At 38.4% G+C, this 19,320-nt stretch overlaps 2 protein-coding genes and 1 long non-coding RNA gene across 8 annotated transcripts in view; 2 read left to right on the forward strand and 1 right to left on the reverse strand.

Moving 5' to 3' along the window:
* Positions 1-3,752, forward strand: part of aadat (aminoadipate aminotransferase) — a 20,704-nt gene extending 16,952 nt beyond the window's left edge. For all 4 annotated transcript variants that reach the window (XM_059354696.1, XM_059354698.1, XM_059354695.1 and 1 more), the window contains exons 12-14: positions 1,332-1,438; positions 3,188-3,289; positions 3,424-3,752. In XM_059354696.1, coding sequence (XP_059210679.1) covers positions 1,332-1,438; positions 3,188-3,289; positions 3,424-3,465 — 251 coding nt within the window. In that variant the 3' untranslated portion in view covers positions 3,466-3,752. The remainder of the gene's footprint in view (positions 1-1,331; positions 1,439-3,187; positions 3,290-3,423) is intronic.
* LOC131989469 (uncharacterized) overlaps positions 1-8,994 on the reverse strand; it is a 12,264-nt gene extending 3,270 nt beyond the window's left edge. The window contains exons 1-2 of one of the 2 annotated variants that reach the window (XR_009395956.1): positions 8,409-8,994; positions 6,422-6,530 (exon numbers count right to left, since the gene is read on the reverse strand). This is a non-coding gene — a long non-coding RNA (uncharacterized LOC131989469). Of the gene's footprint in view, positions 1-6,421; positions 6,531-8,333; positions 8,383-8,408 lie in introns of those variants that run through there. The other variant, XR_009395955.1, reaches the window with a different exon arrangement.
* On the forward strand, positions 8,376-19,067 carry mfap3l (microfibril associated protein 3 like). 2 transcript variants are annotated; one of them, XM_059354700.1, is made up of 3 exons: positions 8,376-8,558; positions 10,210-10,617; positions 17,001-19,067. In XM_059354700.1, exons 2-3 carry the CDS (start codon positions 10,344-10,346, stop codon positions 17,936-17,938), a joined length of 1,212 nt encoding a protein of 403 aa, XP_059210683.1. In that variant the 5' UTR covers positions 8,376-8,558; positions 10,210-10,343; the 3' UTR covers positions 17,939-19,067. The 2 variants fall into 2 exon arrangements, with proteins under 2 accessions (XP_059210683.1, XP_059210684.1); XM_059354701.1 differs by having other exon boundaries at positions 8,545-8,678.
* Positions 19,068-19,320: the final 253 nt, after the last annotated feature.

Genomic DNA, 19,320 nt, shown 5'->3' on the forward strand with positions numbered 1-19,320 from the left:
ACTTGTGGAAACAAATGGAAATTGATGAGAAAAGTTATCTGAGTTACATCAGTTTAGCTTCAGTATAGCTTTTTTTGGAGCTGCCACCTAGTGGCCATTTGAGGAAATACATATTGAGCCATTTTGGTTGATGGCTCTTGTATTAATAATCACTACGTTAGCGAAAGTACAACAACTTAAATAGACTGTGTGTAGTCTAGATTTACCTGGAGACGTAATTATAATAAATATTTATATCGCACCAACCTGCTGAACCCCAAATTTATGTTTTCTTTGAAATATCACCAAAACCCAAACTGTTAATTGAAGAAAGAAACTGCACTTTCTGACAGTCCTTGCATGGATCATAGGTTACGAAAGATTTCGCTCTAAATTGTGATATTTCAAAATCACTTTATTCTACATCTATTTTATTCAAAGCGTTGCCAAAAATAAGGCGCTTAGAATAACTACATCCTGTTAAAAAGTCACGTGACAAATATTCACTGAAAATCTGTTTACACAGAGCTGAGGGGAGAGGACAGAAGAGGCTGGAAAAAATACAAATAGTTCAATATTTATAGCATGTGGAAACTAATTTTCCCCTCCCCAAATATTCATGACATAAATTCCATTTTATCCTATTAAAAAAAAGTCACCAAAACAAAAAAAATTAAAATTGTGATCTTTCTGTCAAAATCAGTTTATTTTCAATTTTTTAAAATCACCAAAAATAAAGCATTTGTAATAACTAGATCCTGTTAAAAACATTAAATTCTGCTCCTCAGCAACACTGTGAAGCCATGATTGATGCTGCTGGGACAAACGGTCACATGACAAATATTTACTGAAAATCTGTTTACACAGAGCTGAGAGGAGAGGACAGGAGAGGCTGTAAACATGCAAATAGTTCAATATTTATAGCATGTGGAGACACTATTTTTTAAACATTCATGACACTTTGAAATGTGTTATTTATATACATTTCATTTCATTATATTCTATACATTGAAGTGAAATACAAAGCCATAATGAGTAAATATAAAAATAGCAAAAAACGCCCTGAAATTACTTTGGGTTCAGAGTTCAACAGTGTTTACAAAGTGCTTTAACAAACAAAAGCAAGACAAAATTAGGGTTAAATTAATAAAACAAAAGTCAAAATATTTATAAGAAAGAAATAAAACACCCAAACACAAATACTCCATAAATTATCAGGAGCAATATAGACAATAAAAAGATGATGAAGTGACAAAAAAAACCATAAAAGCACAAAACCAGGCTTTTCTTTTTTCTCCTAATGTATATCTGTGTGTGTGTGTGTGTGTGTGTGTGTGTGTGTGTGTGTGTAGATGTAGCAGAGTGGCACAGCCCGGCAGCAGGCATGTTCCTGTGGATGAAGCTGAAGGGCGTCGCTGACACCCAGCAGCTCATTATGGAGAAAGCCTTGGAGAAAGAGGTCAGCACACAACTTGTATTCCAGATTAAACCCTCACGTTTTAATCTCTTTGTGACAATTATTACAGAACAAAATCCAATTAACTCTGTCCACTGAAGGTTAACACCAACCTGCAGTGCTCTAATGTGCTAAAAGCAGGTACCCATAATGCATTTCAGCGCTTTATTCCTCTGTGTTTGTGAGCAAATACTTTGCACCAGGCAGGTTCTGTGTGAATAGAGTGTAGGACGGTGAATGTAAAGCAGCCATTGTCAGCTCTGTGAGTGGGTTTAGAAACTGAGTGTTTCCCCTCCCACACACACACACACACACACACACACACACACAGAGTATAAATCCCTGCTAGCGAATAGCTGATGAGCTGCGTATAAACAAGAGTGGGTACAATCAGGCTTTTCCAAAGACTGCACCCAGGATATTTAAAACTCCCTCACAGCAGAGAGGAAAGACTCCTCAGTCTCTGTCTCCTCTGCTAACGGAGGAGAAAAAACACACTGTTCAGATGTGAAGAGACTCCCTGACACTGCTTTGTCTTTCCCATGAGTCATAGCTGCTATAACTGCTGATCTGCAGCAGTCAGGGGTTTTTAGGTTGCAGTTTTTCCAACAGAGATTAAGATTGATACCAGACGACCAGATATGGAGCTACAGCCAGCAGCAGGTTAGCTTAGCTTAGCATAAACACTGGAAGCAGGGGGAAACAGCTAGCGTGGTGACCACAAAATATATATCAATAAAATGCAAATAATATTAAATAACAGACAAAAACTAGATAAAACCTGAATAAAATAGATAAAAAAGACAGAACAAAGACAATAAAAATAAAAGTAATAATAGAATAATACTAATAAATAGATATCAATAAAATGTAAATAATATTAAATTAATTAAAAGATTAGAGCTATACTACAAAAGGTAGATAAAATAAATAAGGCAGAACCAAAGACAAATAAGTCAATAACAATAAATAGCAATAAAATACAAACTATTTAAAATAAGAAAATAAAAGCTAGTCTATAAAAACTAGATACAATATATAAGATACGATAAAATTAAATCAGTAATTTATATCAACATAATTCAAAATAAAAAATAAAATTCAAATAATATTAAATAAAAGATTTTTATGATTTTTATACTTTATGCCAGCGAACTATACTAATGCCTTGACCGCGTCACCTGCGCCTGCATAAAGACTGATAAATAGGTGTGCGTACAGACACGTGTATTGCGAGTACACCTGATAATGAAGGGGTGACGGGTGAAAATTGTCATGCCACGTGCGAACGTGTACGAAGCAAAGGGGCTGTTAAACTCAAAATTTGTCATCATGAAGGAAATAATTATTTGTACATTTAGACGAGCGTGCGCACAGGTGTCCGCTACGTTCGCTCGTGGCACGAATGACCCATCCTATTTGATTTCCACAAACACTACACAGCGTGTGCCTGTACGCTCATGTAGAATTGTACTTAACAGTCACGCGGGTCTTCATGTCACGTATTTGAGGCGTAGTTCACCCGTCACGCCTACGTGATGCTCGTCTGTCCATTGAAAGCAGATGGAATTTACACGCGCACGTTTGAGGTTTGATGTCATCGCATAGGCGCTGTACATGCGTTTTAGTAAAGTGTGCTGGCATAAAATACCCCTGTGTGTGTGTGTGTGTGTGTGTGTGTGTGTGTGTGTGTTAGCTGTGAAAAAACAAAGTCTGGTCACATGAATCATGTGTTTGTATGTGTTTTTAAAGGTGCTGCTGGTTCCTGGAGGCGTCTTCATGATCAACAGTAGCGAGCCCTGTCCCTACGTCAGAGCAGCCTTTTCTCTGTCCACACCAGAGCAGATTGATGAGGTACACACACACACACACACACACACACACACACACACACGCACACGCACACGCACACACACACACACTGCAGAAACACAAACACCTTCCCCATAATGACTCTAATCTCTCTATTATTATTATTATTTCGACAGGCTTTCAGAAGACTCTCCTCTCTCATCAAAGAGGCTTTGTGATCTATTTTTCCTGTATTTTCTAAGTTATTGTTTGAAGGCTGTTATGTTCAAATGTATTTTGAGGTTTGAATATATTTTAATATTGTGTAACCTCTTCTCAGAAGAAGACACTCAGAATGCATGTACTTGGTGCTTGGTGACTTCATCATTTGGAGCAATGAAGGTAGATTTAAAAACAAAGAGAAACACAGTTGTTACCTGATAATTTGTTGCTCTGTCGTTGCACTACACGGTGAAGATGCCTTTATGTTTTTACTGTACAAATAAAGTAAAAAAATAGCTTTTTATCATTCTGTCGTTTGAGTCTGTATGGTTTTCGACTTTTTTCTCCACTAAAACATTTAAATACAGTTACAAAACATTTCTCACCCCAATAACAGAGAGGGTTTTTTTAATCTTACATTAAACTACATAGCTTTTAAACCGAGAATACAGCAGTTACACCACTTGGTATATCTGTTTCATGGCTGAGTTGAATGTATGTAGTATGTCTGTGGTTTAGTCAATCAATCAATCAATCAATCAATCAATCAAACTCTATTTGTATAGAACCGTTCATACAGGTCGTGAGTTTAAAGTGACTCACAAGTCAATGATATAAACAGAAAATATCATATAAAACAAAAACTCAGTGAACAATAAGGGACCAGTGCATGCAAGACAATAGATTAGAATGGAACTAAGGATAGAATAACTATTAAAAAAAGATTTAAGTTTAAAAGTTATATTTAAAATGAAATAATAATAATGCTATATATAAACCAATAATTATAATATATAAATAAAATATATAAAATAAAAGATAAAAGCTGGACTATAAAAACTAATAAAAAAAACTTAAATTAGACAACAACAAAAAACAGAACCGAAGACAAAGAAAATGAATAATAATAAATAAATATCTAAAAAAAATAATTTTCTAAAATAAAAGATAAAAGCTAGACTCTAAAAATGGACAAAATAGATAGAAAGGCAGAACTGAATAAAATAAATATCAATAAAATACAAAGTATATGAAATAAAAGATACAAGCTAGGCTATAAAATGTAGATTAAAAAAAGACAAATGGGAACCAAATTTGACAAATACTCCATCTATAAATACAGTCTAACTTTACAGCACCTCTTTTTTTTTCTCACCTTTTTGCATAATATGACGCATTCAGTGTCACAAGTAGTAAAACATAAACTCCCCTTGGTTTTCCTCGGTTTTTAAAAGTGAGTTAGTTTGGGACGTCAGCAGAGGTGATGCCTGGACGGGGAGCAGGAGCTGCTACTGAGCAAATGTACCTGAACTAGTTCCTTTTTTTGAAACTGCAAATTTGTTCAAACATTAATATTATAAAGTTAAATTTAAATTGTGAACTGAACTTTGAGCTTGTGAAGTGTGAACTTGCACAACAAACCCAGGCACAAACAAAAGCCACAAGTCAGAACTAAAGTAAAACTACACTAAAGTGTTGCAGGCGGTTTGACACTGTTTCCCCTTTTCTGTGCACAGTAGGTTAAAAGTAGGTAAAATTGTGCCAGAAACTGTGACTCTACTTCTGTTTTTGTCTTTGCTTGTATAAAGTATGACAAGTGGTGGCTTACCTGGAAATTACCTCATAAATTAACTATCAAAAATAAAAAAACAACAACAAACATTCAGAAACTATGCTGGTTTCTAGACACCTGAGGGAAGAATTGGGTCGTGCATTTGAAGAACTATCTTCCTTTTGGACAGGTTAAAGAAACATATTGGTGTTAAAATAGTTATAAACGGACTTATGATTGAAGTCAACATGCAGCTGGTGCAGCAGGGTGCTGGGTTCAACCCTCGTTGTTTCCCGACGACCTGAAGAAACACAACAGTACCTGCTGACAGCAACAGGGCCTGTGTGTTTTCTTTTCCCTTTGTACAGACTTTCTCCCTGCTGTGTTAATATGTAGCACTTTGTGCCCGATGAAGCAGAAACATTCATCCAGGATCAGAGGGTCGGCTTAAAAATGGAGGATTTTGCAACTAGAGGCTGGCTAATATTTGATTTTTGGGACTGTTATCGCTTTTAGAGGGAGAAAGTTGAGGATATTTGAGCTGGAAATAAAATTCATGTTTTTTTTTCTGACTATACAAAGGCACTCAGAAGGCTACCTTCTTAAACAAATTACTATTAAAGAATATTTTAAATTATTATACAAAACAATGTATTTTAATTTGTATTGCCAACCTCTTCAAGGAATGAAAACTGAGAAAATAAAGCTTAATTCAAATAAAATAAAAATAAATACATAAAAAACATCTGTAATGTATTTTCAGTATCAATCAATTACTGACCATTTGAATAAATAAATAAAAATAAAATAAATGGCTAAACCACCCCAAGCATCGTTTTCTAAATTGTGTTTTTTATAAGAAAAAAACAACAAAGTGGGTAGATTTGTTGGCAAGTGAAAAAATAATTTAAATACATAAAATCACACATTTAGGTCTGTTGTGTCTCTGTTATCATATTTTTCTATAAAGCTTCTGGTTTGAACATTTCCTGACCTGAGTGAACAGTGAATGCAAATAAACCACACACACATTCCTCTAAATGCCCATATTTCTACAAATAGTCGGAGCACTATTGACTTATTATTGACTGTTTGCTGAGGCCTTGGCACAGAGTGTCCATTTCAGACTTGTGGCTTCAAGGTCAGTTAGTTATCAACTCCAGCACACAAACAAACAGCCCAGATGACCCGGACTGAGTCTTTATTTAGACGTGCTTTTGTCCTGACTTTACTTCTTCCAGGAATTGTTTTGTTTCAGTGGCAGGGTTGCTGTTTCCTGCCGCTTCTTATGCCTCTGATCTTATTGTTGTGCAGCTTTAACTGAAATGTGTTCTCCCTACAGTCCATTTACCTGTGACTGTAAGCCATGTCTTATAGCACAAAGGTCTACTTCCTCCACCACAAAATTAAAAGCACTTAACCTTCATGTGAGAAAGCTTTTCTCTTCCATCAGTCTTTGTAGTGGTTGATGGAAAACTGGGAAGCTGTCCAGATCTGCTGCTGTCTCCTCCAGGGAGCGTCAGGTCCAGGCTGCACAAACACACAGCAGGAATACAGATGGCTGGAGAACTACAGGACAAAGCAACATGAGGTGTTATAGTAAGCCTCAGTCTTTGGCTTCGCAGTTAAATATTTACTGTTGAGATTTGGTGACTTTGGTGACAGTAGTAGTTAAGTACAGGAAATTATCATGCAACTCTTCAGTTTTCTTCATTTTTTTTGCCCAAAACTCTCAGATGAAGCAGAAACATTCATCAGTAAAGTATGACATGCTCAGAGGGTCGGCTTAAAAATTAAACTTTTGCAACTGGAGGCTGGCTAATATTTGATTTTTAAGAATATTTTAGACCAGAAAGTTAAGAATATTTGATTTATTTGCACCAATATGACTATGCAAAGGCACTCAGAAGGCTACCTTCTTAAACAAATACTATTTTACTTTTACTTTACTTCATATTTTAATATAAAGAATATTTAGCATTATTATAGGATCAGGAGTTGGTTAAGACCAAAACAGAGTTAAAACATTTTTTAAAAGAGAGTGAATATTGGACTTACAGTCGTCAGGTGGCCGGAAACATGACTCTAAATGAATATGTAATTTTAATCGATTGATTTGCTGTCTTCTCATGCCATGCATACAAAGTGCCCAGCCTTCATGGGTTTATAAAGTACCAAAATAAATTACAAATTGTTTAAAACTAATGAGAAGTTCAACTTATTAGCCCAGGGATGAGCATATGACATTACCCAATTAAACACCTTTTAATGGAATCTGTGATGTTGGAAGGATTGACATGAGGTCTATATGAAGGATGAATCAGATATTTCACTGCATTTAATAGCTGCAACTGCTGGTTGAAAATGCTTTAGTTATATTTGATATGTGAGTTTATACTAGAGTTGGACCGATGGACGATGTGATCATCCATAAGTTTGCAATGGTGCTAATGACATTTATCATGTGTTTCAAAAAGTAATAATTCTGATTCCTCAACGGTGCAGATTGATTTCACAAGTGCAACTGAGGGTGGACACTTGTGCTGCCACTTTCCCCCAAAATAAAGTTGGAACAAATCGAAAGTAAAAGAGAATTTAGTAAGAAACTAATTTGAAATGTAGAGCAAAAAGAGGGAATATTGATTAGTTAAATCTGTTAAAATTATAGTACTTTTGTAGAAGTAGCCCATAAGATGGACCTCCCAACAACTGCCAATTTAGTAGACATCTCCCAACCCTGGTTTATGCAACATGAAACATACCTTTTTTTCTAATGTTGGAATGAATCATAAACATAAAACCATAAACCTATATTGGACCTCTGTCTGGGTGTTCTGAAGGGTTCTCTCTCTTTTTTTAATTGACAAGCTCTATTTTGATGCTTTTTAATACACCTACATCCCATTTAAATCAATGCATTTTCACTGTGAATCCAAAAATAGTGTTATGTGTTAGCACCCCCTCCAATTTATGTCCGTGTGTATGGTATATATATATATATATATATATATATGTATATATATATATATATATATGTATATATATATATGTATATATGTATATATATATATATATATATATATATATATATATATATGTATATATATATATATGTATATATGTATATACCATACACACGGACGTATATATGTATATATATATATATATATATATATATAACTAACTTTATTGACAGATAGGGTGTGTTTACAGCTTTTTCGGCTGCCCCCTAGTGGCCAAAAAATCTAATCAAATAATGCAGCTTTAAACCTTGTTGAGGGTGATAGGGAAGACTGTAACAACATCAACAATCACTTATTACATGTTACCTACCTGTTCAAAAGATCCTTTTAGAATAATTTCAGTATTCTTAGTCTTAATGCCATTTTTTTCACGTTATTGCCCCACCTGCTCTGACATCTACTGGACGATGTTGCCTCCCATCTAGCTGCTGGTGTAGCGGACTAGCGGCGGTAGGGGGAGGATGGAGATGCAGGCTAACCACGGATCATCCACTCTGGTATTTCCCACTGATCGTTAACAGCGACGGACCATGATGTGAGTATGAAAACTGTCACTTATGAACCGGAAAATGTGACATTTAATAGGTTTTAGTCAACGTCTGAGCCGCTAAACGTCGACGCTGAGTTGGCCGTTTGTTGGACCGTTGGTGAGGAGGTAACGTTACTGCATTTCTCGGCATAAATTCATCGCTTTATACGCTCTCCATCGATGATTCCGACTATTATCCGCGGTGATATGTATCTGTAACCATAGCTACACGGTAGATTACCATCCTCCTGGTAACTAAGGACGGCCTGCCGGCTCACAGCCGTTTGCAGCGGCTCAGTTCTAGAAGGGTCCCGTGATATAAAACCGCCGTCCAGGACATAGCCGTGTCCCACGCCCTTGTTTTTGTCATGACTCGCGTTTTAAAACGGCGACGAAATCTTGATAGCACCCTAACATATAACTAATACACATGATAAACTATTATAACGGTACGACGTATTCATTTACTCATTCGAAGTAGAAAAAAAATGACATCTTCGGTGGCTGTATATGTGGCAACGAATCAAACTAGGAAGTAGACGGAACCCACACAGCTCCGTTATATTGTAGTGTGGCTTTGTTTTCACAGCAGAAGACTAGTTATCTACCGCTTATTGGCGTCAAAAATGATTGTGCCATTATTCGAAGTTATTCACATCCGTATATTTTTTATAACAAATAAACAAAAACAAAACAAAACATCAGCTCAGATTCGTATAAATAATACTTTGGGTTACAGTAATAATGTGTAGTATGAGCAGTCAAGAAAATCCCTGCAGCATAATATTAGAGACATCAGGCTCTACACAGTTAAATATGGTTCCCACACTTTATAGAATTGGTCTGTTTTTCAATAAAATGTTATTATGTTTGGATGTTAAGTGTTAGGCTTGGGAGACCCAGTATGAGATATAACTGCTTTTAGCTGTGAACACCTATTAGCTAGGGTTGCCTGACTAAATGCTGGTGTTTTGTGTTAAATAACTATTAATGAATATGATTACCGTGTTAGTAAAATGGTGCAGGCTTTTTTTTTTTTTACAGCAAGCTTTTTTTCCCCCCTTCCAGTGCTGGCTAAGACTTGAGGGATTTTGCGTCAAATATAAGCTGTTTTTTTTGAGTGGTACTCTTGTATAACCCTGCAAGACTCAAGATAGCAGTGTCCAAAAGTACAGTATTTATTTCTTTAATTATAAAAAACTGAAAGGCAAGACACTTAAGGCATTTGCGAAGTTGCAAACATAATATATATATATATATATATATATATATATATATATATATTTTTTTTTTTTGGATTGATAATTAAGTCATTTGTAATCAACAATAACACAAGTTAAGGACTCTAAGGACTTACTGCTTTTATCTGTTCTATATTTTTGTAAATTAATTATCTTTGGACTGACATTTGAAGAAAACAAGCAGTTTTCACTTAACCTTAGGTTCAGGAGAAACATAAGAGGTATTTTCTCTCTATTTGCTGATGTTTTATTATGGAAAATATTCATTAGTTTCAGCTGTACTTATGTTAGTTTTAAAATCCAGCCTCCTTATCAGTTTGTTCCAGCTGCTGAGCATCATATCCTGAACAGGCACAGGTTGTTTTGTCCTGCACTGTCTCTAATTAATACATGCCAATCACTTTCTTGTTTTCTAGTGCGAAGTTTCAAGTCACAGACCTGAATACCAAATTGCCTTCAACTACCAAGAGATAGCCAGTCTACTGGATGGAGACCCAGGAGGAATGACAGAGTCTTTTCCCCTTGGGTGACACACCGACAGTTGGAGAAAATGCACTGGGCCTGTGGATACGTTTCTGTGGTCCTGGCTTCCCTTATCGCCTCTTACACCGCCAGGGCCTTATCAGTGGACACGGATGAAAACCGTACAGAAAACAGCAATGTGACAGACGGCGGATTTGTCCCAGTTGTGTTCACAAAAGTGAACCAGATAATTGCTCGTGAGGGGAGCTGCGCGCTGATTGATTGTAATGTCACCGGAGAGCCGGTCCCCAGTGTTCAGTGGTTCAACTCCCATGGAGAGCGTCTGGACACGGAGATGAACGGTGAGACAGATTGTACTGATACTCTAAACCTGGTCTCCTGTTCTCTTTGTCACCAGCACTGCTGGTCACTCTCTTATAATTTAATCAGCAGCAAATGCACAAGTGTGTCAGGTTTATTTTAGATATTGAAATGCATTTCTTAATTGGTTAGTAGGTTTCCCCCGAAGAAATGATGTCACCATGGTAAATAATAAAGGGAAATTCTGCATTAAAACACAATTACTGTGTATAACCAGATTAAAAGATTCACCTCTAGATTTTGTTGGTTGCACACGGTTCACATGCTGTACTAAATATGTTCAAGAGTTACTCCGGAGGCAATTTTAAGATGTGGGCCCACTATATAAAAATAGCCACACATCCATCTTATCAGCTCCTGCAGGTAGTTTTGGCCCGCTGCTTCCTCCGTGACATTTCCAGGTGTCGTAGATGGAGCCAACAGTTTGTGGTGCAGAAATGAACCTGAAAGCCTGGGGTTTGGGGGATTGGCTTAAAGAATCTGCTGAATATTCTGTAGAAGTATGTCCAGTGTGGATGCAATCTTCTTTCACTATATATATATATATATATATATATATATATATGTTGCTGGACCTGACGCTGCCAGATGGTTTGTCACACAAAACCACTTTCAAAATATTACCGGTGATTGCATGAACGTCTATCAATCACCACATTCTTCTCCGGCGCCCTCATTGTTCTCAATGTTGCCTTGTGTCGTGACTGGTCAGCACAAACATCTAAAGCACACTTGTAGCTGCAAGTAGCTCCTCAAAGCACACTAATTGGCATAACAAGATGGATTTGAGATCTCATTATCCCACAATTCTTGCATGATATTGGAAGTATTCAGCTGCAGTGCAAGGATCCTAGCCTAGCTCATGTTCCCTGTTCGTGGGTGAACAATCCAACGCTTGCTTCACAATGATTGGAAGAGCCAACGTTAAAGGATTGGAAACCAATTTATACATTGTTAATAAATAAAATAACCAGACCATAAAGCTATATAAACGGGTATATATTTATCGTTAAAACTGTATAAAAATGTCTATCATATTTATTCTTCTTTATCCCATTTATCTAAAATCAGCAGCTGAAATGCTTTATGGCAGTATTCACGTCATTTGGACGACAATTTATGTGCTGATTAGTGAAGCTAGAGCGAATCATAAATACAGTGTTTTGCTTTTATGGAGTGTACAAAAATAGGCTTTACCATGTGGTTATTCCATATAGACTATTTATATGTTGGATAACCATGAAACAAACTCACGTAAATAAAAATACGTAGATACTCACGTAAATGTGCAAAATGTCTGTGCGTCTCTGGGGGTGTTTACTGTTTTACAGTGTATCCTGATGCTTTGATGCTTTGCACATGAAAACACGGACAGTGCATGAGCTTACATGGAAAAAACAGATGTTGTTGCAGGTGTTTTAGTGCACATCACAAGCCACAGGTGTGCTCCCTCCACCTGACATACAAAAGAAGAAATGTTGATTTATGATTGAGTATGATTGAGTATATTCAAGGGCATTTGGATATTTGGATGCTAATGGCGAGTAATGCTATTTAAACAGAAAAAAAGGAAGTGAGACTGAAGTAAAAAGACTAGACAGGAACCCAGGACCTTGTGTAGAGTGTTTGTGATTTTGTCTGATAAGCTGCAGATGTTTCTCTATGAGTTTGAGTCCTTCAGCTCCTGAGGGAAATGTGGCTCAATTATTGCACATTTTGTCTGGCAGCAGTGATTATTTGGCTGCTGTGATGCCTCAATTAGATTTGTGTAATCATTTAGAAAGTTTTTCGTGATTTTCATTCAAGCCGAGCCTCTGTAGTCTGTGCTTGAACACTGACTCCCCCGAAGCGAGGCAGCACAGAGTGAAGAGCCGTTTTGAAGCTCGTCCTGAGCCGGCCTGTTGAAACTTGCCGTCAGAGAGAAGAGGCAGCATTGTTATTATGACCCACAAACCCAGAGCAGCGTCTGTAGCGTCACAGAGCTTCTCCCCTGGGCTACACACAGGAATATAATTAGGGAGGGGTAGACTTTCACCACAGCCGGCAGTGCTTCACTCAATAATAAACAGTTACTTACTGCAGATGTCTGTCTATTACTCTGCGTTTCTTTTCCTGCTTTTAGTATCGAGCTGCACATCAGTCACATCACATGACTGGTGGTGGTGGCGGTGGTGGAGGTAAAATTAGAAATCTCTCCGTCATGAAAAGGCGGATAGGCGGGACACTGTTGTCGGCCAGGCTGCATTTCCTGACCGACCATTCATCTCCTCCAGAGGAAACCAGTGTGGGAAAATGATCGTGCTAGCAGCGCAGAAATGTTTTTATGGCCTCCTCCAGACTTCAGACTGCACATTTACAGACACCTTCTGTGATGTCAGTCCATCTTTACTCCCACACGGCAGAGATAGTGAGTAGTCAAGGAGGAGTTGCTGTTATATTCACTAAAACGTTGCTGCTTCTGGATAAAATGTTGCCCTGGGAGTCGTCCTTGAAGGCCTCGTTCAGGACAAAGACGTTTTTCTAAAGAGCTGTGTTTAACCACAGGTAGAAAACACACGTAGCTGTCAACAGCAGGGCTGCATAATATTGCAATGTGTGCATGTTGCAAGCAATGTCAAGATTAACACAGACATGAAATGCTGCAACGTTTTTGCTGCTTGGGACAAAAGGATGGTTTTACTTTTTTTTTGCCATGTCATCACCCCTCATATCTATTAAGTGTTTATGATTACAACAGCACAGAGTTCTAAAATAGATCCAGCTTCTTAATTTTGCTGTCAAAGTGGTGCTGCAAGATTTGGAAAAAGTACATAATTGCAATTATTTTAAGTGAAATTGCAATACGATTAATGATATTGGAGGGAATGATCATTTTCCTCCATCATTCTACTAATTATTATTTTCATTAAGGAATATATAATTATCAGGATATGATCTCTACTAAATAAAATATTTATTTCTTCTAAATGATTTGTAAGCCGGACAGGACAACAATAATTCATTCAGAAGGTATTTTGACACATATTTTGCCTTAAGATTAATTAATAATAATAATTAAGGTTTCCTTTATTAGTCCCACAACGGGGACATTTCCACAGTTATAGAAAAAAACAATAAATAGTAAAGAGCAGTATAAACTAGAAATATAAGAAAGTTATTCGCAAATTAACAAGTAAAAATATTTTTTAAATGATTTACATTTTACAATATAAACAAGTAGAAATATAAAAAGTATTAACAATTAAAATAAAAACTTTAGGAACATTTTATACAATGTTAGAGTCAGCAGTTGGATATGGACCGTTGCACAGAGAATATTAAAATAATATTAAAATCGCACTAGGTTAATGTATTTAACTTCAAAACAAAAAAACACAAACATTTCTTCTTGAGGAGCATTATGTCTGGTGTCCATAGAGAATAAAAATCTCTAATAAGCTATTTTTTCTAATCATGCAGTCCAAGTTGACAGTACAATCCAGCCAGCAAACCCTGTAACCTTAGCTTAGCATAAAGACTAAAACAAGGGGATCAACTAGCCTGGTTCTGTTTTAAGCTGAGAGTATGAGCATGCCAGCACCTCTAAAGCTCACTAATTAACCAATTTTATCTCTTATTTATTCAATACATAAACCAAAGCATAAAATGGACTATCTGCAGTTTCATAGGTGTTTTGCATCAGTCTGTTTCTTGGCTTTGAAAGCCAAAATGTTTTCAGCCTTTGTGCTAAGCTAAGCTAATCATCTGCTCACCTCAGCTTTATATTTAACAGACAGACATTAAAGTGGTGTCAACCTTCTCATCCAACTCTCCACCAGAAAGCAAATAATTGCAGAAATGTCAAACTATTTCTTTAACCTGCACAAAGGCGGTCGCATCATCACAGAGGTCGATCAGTTTATCTTTTTAGTTAAGTACCTCGTCACTCTGATAAGAACTGATAACCAGAGCAAACAATGGATTCTCACCGAACATACAATACTATAGCCAGGCTGCACAAACACGCATATATAAACTTTACTCATTATCAGATTGGTACTAGCATTTTCCAAAGGACAGATGTGCCACTGCACAGTTATGACATAAATCATAAAAAAAGAAAAAACGCAAGTTCAATTTCTCTTTAAAAAAAAAAAATATTTACAACACTTTTCCAAGTGTCATGCATACGACTATCTGCATATTGACTATTGCATTTTTACAACCTCAACTTTCAACCTCTCCTGTCCTCTCCTCTCAGCTCTGTGTAAACAGATTTTCAGTGAATATTTGTCCACGTGACGATGACACACAAACCGTGTGAGACATTTAAAACGACCAGTCACACAAATATCACAATTTTAAGCTTCATTGCTACTACTACTTTTTCTAGTGGAAACTTTTGGAACTAATGATCTGTTCAGAAATGTCACATTTCAACAATTATGCCTGTTTTTACAGTTTCTTTCTACAGTACGGTGTATTTTTGGCATCTTTTAAAGACAACATACATTCAATCCCACCGGAGAGTTCAGAGGGTTAATATTTGATAAAAATGTGATCTGACAGTTGATGTGAATAGATTGTAAATAGATCATACTTGTTATGATTGCTCAAACCTCAGCACACAGAGCAGCCACACCACCTGTTTAAATATTAAAGGTATGGCAGGAATAATAAGGTCACCGCTGCTCTGCTCTCCCGACTGAACTCAGTCTCATACACTAACACGGCACATACTAAACATAAGGTGGATTCACATTTCCGAGCCAAAGGTGGAGATAAGGGCAGATGAAGGCTCATACATGAGATTACAGAGCACGCTGCTGCTTTCAGGATTTTATGTACATTAACAAACTACACCGGGCTTACTGTTTTTTTCACTGATTTATAAAAATGTTCCAAAACAGTTTGTTCTTTTGAGCTTTCAGGCTCCATAAAAAGAGTCAGAACAGCGCAAAAAACCCAATGTAAGCACATCTGAGTAAGCAAGTTCCTCTTAGAAAGCAGCAAACATCAGCTGCAGGAACGCTGCAGAACAGAGTGTGCTGGTGAATCACACGGCAGAGGAACAGATGCATTAAGAGGATTTTCAGGGTTTAAACTTCGACCTCGGAGGGAGTTGGTGGGCAAACTGCATATTTAGTGGGTTATTTAGTGTCACTGAATCGTGATGTTTTAAAAAGCAGCACAGCAAGGTCCAATTTTTTCACCACATGTTACCACGGCTGCACTTCTAAACACAAATAAAAGTTAGTTATCCCCTGCAGTTAAAGGAAGACTAAATGTGTCAATTGCGGAAAAACACGAGACAGAAAGACCATCATAGATGTTTTAAACAGGAGAAGAAGAGCTAGAAAAAAATCCAGCAGTGTTGTACACACAAGGGTTTGCTCAGAGTTTAGTTCACACATTCAAATTAACTAGTTCACAGTCATTTGTTTGGCTTGGCTGATGCTCTATTTTGCATGTGGAATTTGCATAAAATGCCTTCAAATATTCACATGAACACAGGTGGTTTGATTTAAAAAGTGACCTTGTTAACTGGTGAATATCAGCCCAATCCATCCACGGTTGGCATCGATAATAAACACAGATGAGCATGTATTTAAAACGTATTAAGAAATAAAAATGTAGCAGTAACACTTACTTGTTCTGTGAGCTGCTGTCACATCGCGCATTCGGCTTAGAGTCACCAGTTAACACGGTCACTCTTAAAAGTGAAACACCGGTAGCGGCATTGTCTGTTGTATTAGAAATACTGGTGTTGTGTAACAGATTGTTTCCCTGTTTCTGTTCACCTAAATCTGAAGCAAACCTTATCCCTAACCCCAACCACTGAGTGGGACACTATGGGAAATACTATTTAAAGGGGGAACGGTCTTTGACACAACACCGGCAGGCTGGGTGCCATAAAGGTGCTTCAAAACACAATGTTTAAGTGTTAGCTGACGCAAGAGTTATACCCCTGTTCTACTAAGGCAGTTGAAGTTTTTTTTACTTACGTCAGGGATCAGATTATCGTGTCCAACAACATGACCAACTAAAACGTTGTGACTGCCATTTTTAAAACACAGAGCTTCACTATGGACGCAAAATGGCTTTTATCCTTGAAGTTGGTGCTGGCGTTTCTAGGAAAGTGGAGACGTTTACAGTGATGTAATGACTCAAGCCTGTTGGAAGCAAACCGGTTCTGAAAAGGTTGAACCACCTGTGATCCAGCACCAGCACTGGAACTAAGTTTGCTTTGGTCAAAAAGGGGAAAAGCGAACCTTGTGTTTGCGTTCAGATACGTTTAGATCAATGAATGCACTCTTCACACATGCCAATTGATTTATCCGGTGGTTTGTTCTGACTCAGTGTTTTTCTCCGTCTCTTCCTGTAGGGGACAAGTGGTGGCTGGTGGACACCGGCGTCCTCAACATCACCAGCATCGAGTTTGCCGATCGTGGAAAGTACACCTGCATGGCGTCCAACGTGCACGGCAGCTCCAACTGCACGGTGACGCTGCGCGTGGTCTTCACTAACGGGGACATGGGCGTGTACTACATGGTGGTGTGTCTGGTTACCTTCACCATCATCATGGCCCTGAACGTCACACGCCTCTGCATGATGAGCAGCCACCTGAAGAAGACGGAGAAAGCCATCAACGAATTCTTCCGCACCGAGGGTGCCGAGAAGCTGCAGAAGGCCTTCGAGATCGCCAAGCGGATCCCCATCATCACCTCGGCCAAGACGCTGGAGCTCGCCAAGGTGACGCAGTTCAAGACCATGGAGTTTGCGCGCTACATCGAGGAGCTGGCCCGCAGCATCCCGCTGCCGCCGCTCATCATGAACTGCCGCACCTTCATGGAGGAGATCCTGGAGGTGGTGGGGGTGGAGGAGATGAGGCACACCTTCGTCAGGCAGGCGCCCGAGGGATGCCGCGAGCCGGTGAGCAGGGCCATCGGGGCGAGGGACGTCTTCACCATCCTGCAGGAGAGGGAGAGGGAGCGAGGGCGGGAGAGAGATCGGGAACGGGAGCGCAGCGAGTCTCCCGCCGCCGACTCGGACAACTCCTCCGTTCACGACCAGCCGCAGCACATCGCCATCCAGGTGTCGGTCCACCCGCAGCTCGCCATCGGCGGTTACTGCAGCATTGAAGCTCCACCTCAGCCGGAGGCCGCGCCCTCCTCGCCTCCCCCGTCCTCCCCGCCACCACTCCCTCCTCTGGAGCCCGAGGAGCAGCCCGAGGTGGAGGGCAAGCAGGACCAGGCTGCGCCCGAACCATCAGACGCAAACACGCCCGCTCCCTGCCAGGTGTTTTACGAGAGCCACGTGTGACGAAACCACCTGGTGGAGCGACGAGTTAGCCTGCTATGCATTACCACTTGAAGACAAATAAAAAATAAAAAAAAAGGTCAAAAACATTTTTACTTTCACATTTTTGGAGAAAAACAATCACGTTTTTATTTATCTTTTCTGGACGGAACAATCTTAGAACCATTGTAGGCTGTTCTACTGAGAATAAATTATGATGTTTTAGAAACGTTTGTTCTCACTCTGGATTTTCATGCTTGAATGTACACGGGAGGGGTAATCAATACTGTCATTAATGTAAGAAGCAGCGAATTGTAAAGGGACATTTCCTGTGTTGAGATTTTCATAGCTCTGACTATTATTATTTAAAGGTTAAGGGTACTTCACTGTCTCCGGGGGGATGATTTTTCAGTTTTTAGTTTCTTACAGTGCTAGGGTTTTTACGACTAACTCCAGAAATCTGCCTCAAGCTGCTCTTCATGCCGCTTTCTCAAAACCATGAACGGTGAGCTTCTTTCATCCACTCAAGAATCCACATCCAGCTACTGTTACAGCTGATCCGCTGTTATTGTACAACGTCCTGCTCACCTAGAGATGCATGCTGGACTTAACGAGTTTGGTCACCATTTTCATGATTGTACGGCCTACTGTATTTCTAAAAACAAAACAAAAGTAAGCCAGGTAAATCGATGTGTGTACAGTATATTTCCTGAGTGGCTCACACACACCTCTGGGTAGTTTTTGTCTGTTTCTTTTGAAATATTTTAAGAGTATTATTATTATTAATATTACCCATTGTGGTGTGATTTTGTTTCTTTAAAAAAAAAGTATTTCTCTCTCCGCAGTAGAGAAGAGTAGCTTCATTTCCTTCACGTGCTGTTTTAAAAGTTTTTTTTATTTAATTCCCGGCCTGATCTCAGCATCGTCTTGCTTCTGCAGAGGCTTTACAGTACAGTTGCATTTCTGCTGCATGTGAAACGTGGACGGTGGGACTTAAAAAAAAAGGACTCTTTTCTTTCTTTCTTTGCTTGGCTGACGACGGTCCAGTCTGTGGCGCGGAGATGAACTGGATGCTGTTCTGCTTTTACTGGTGCTCTTGAGATGGCTCTTTTTTTGTAGTGGAATAAAATGAAAGTGCTGTGTATAAAAAAAATTAAGAAAATTTCTTTCCACATTTTTTTCATATATCAGTCTCACGCACATGACTTTAAAACCTGTTCACAACTGTCTGCTATACCAGCCTTCATTTAAATGTCTTATTATTTTAGTTAGCAATTGTAGCCAAGGTTATTATAGTTCATGAAAACTAGTGTAGATGGAGATCTAGAACAAGTCTAGATGAACCGCACCACTATATAATATAACACACAATGTTGTTTAAAGTGATTTTTACGGAAGAGGATTAG

Source organism: Centropristis striata, chromosome 17 (genome assembly GCF_030273125.1).
Source record: "Centropristis striata isolate RG_2023a ecotype Rhode Island chromosome 17, C.striata_1.0, whole genome shotgun sequence".
In the NCBI taxonomy this organism is placed as follows: Eukaryota; Metazoa; Chordata; class Actinopteri; order Perciformes; family Serranidae; genus Centropristis; species Centropristis striata.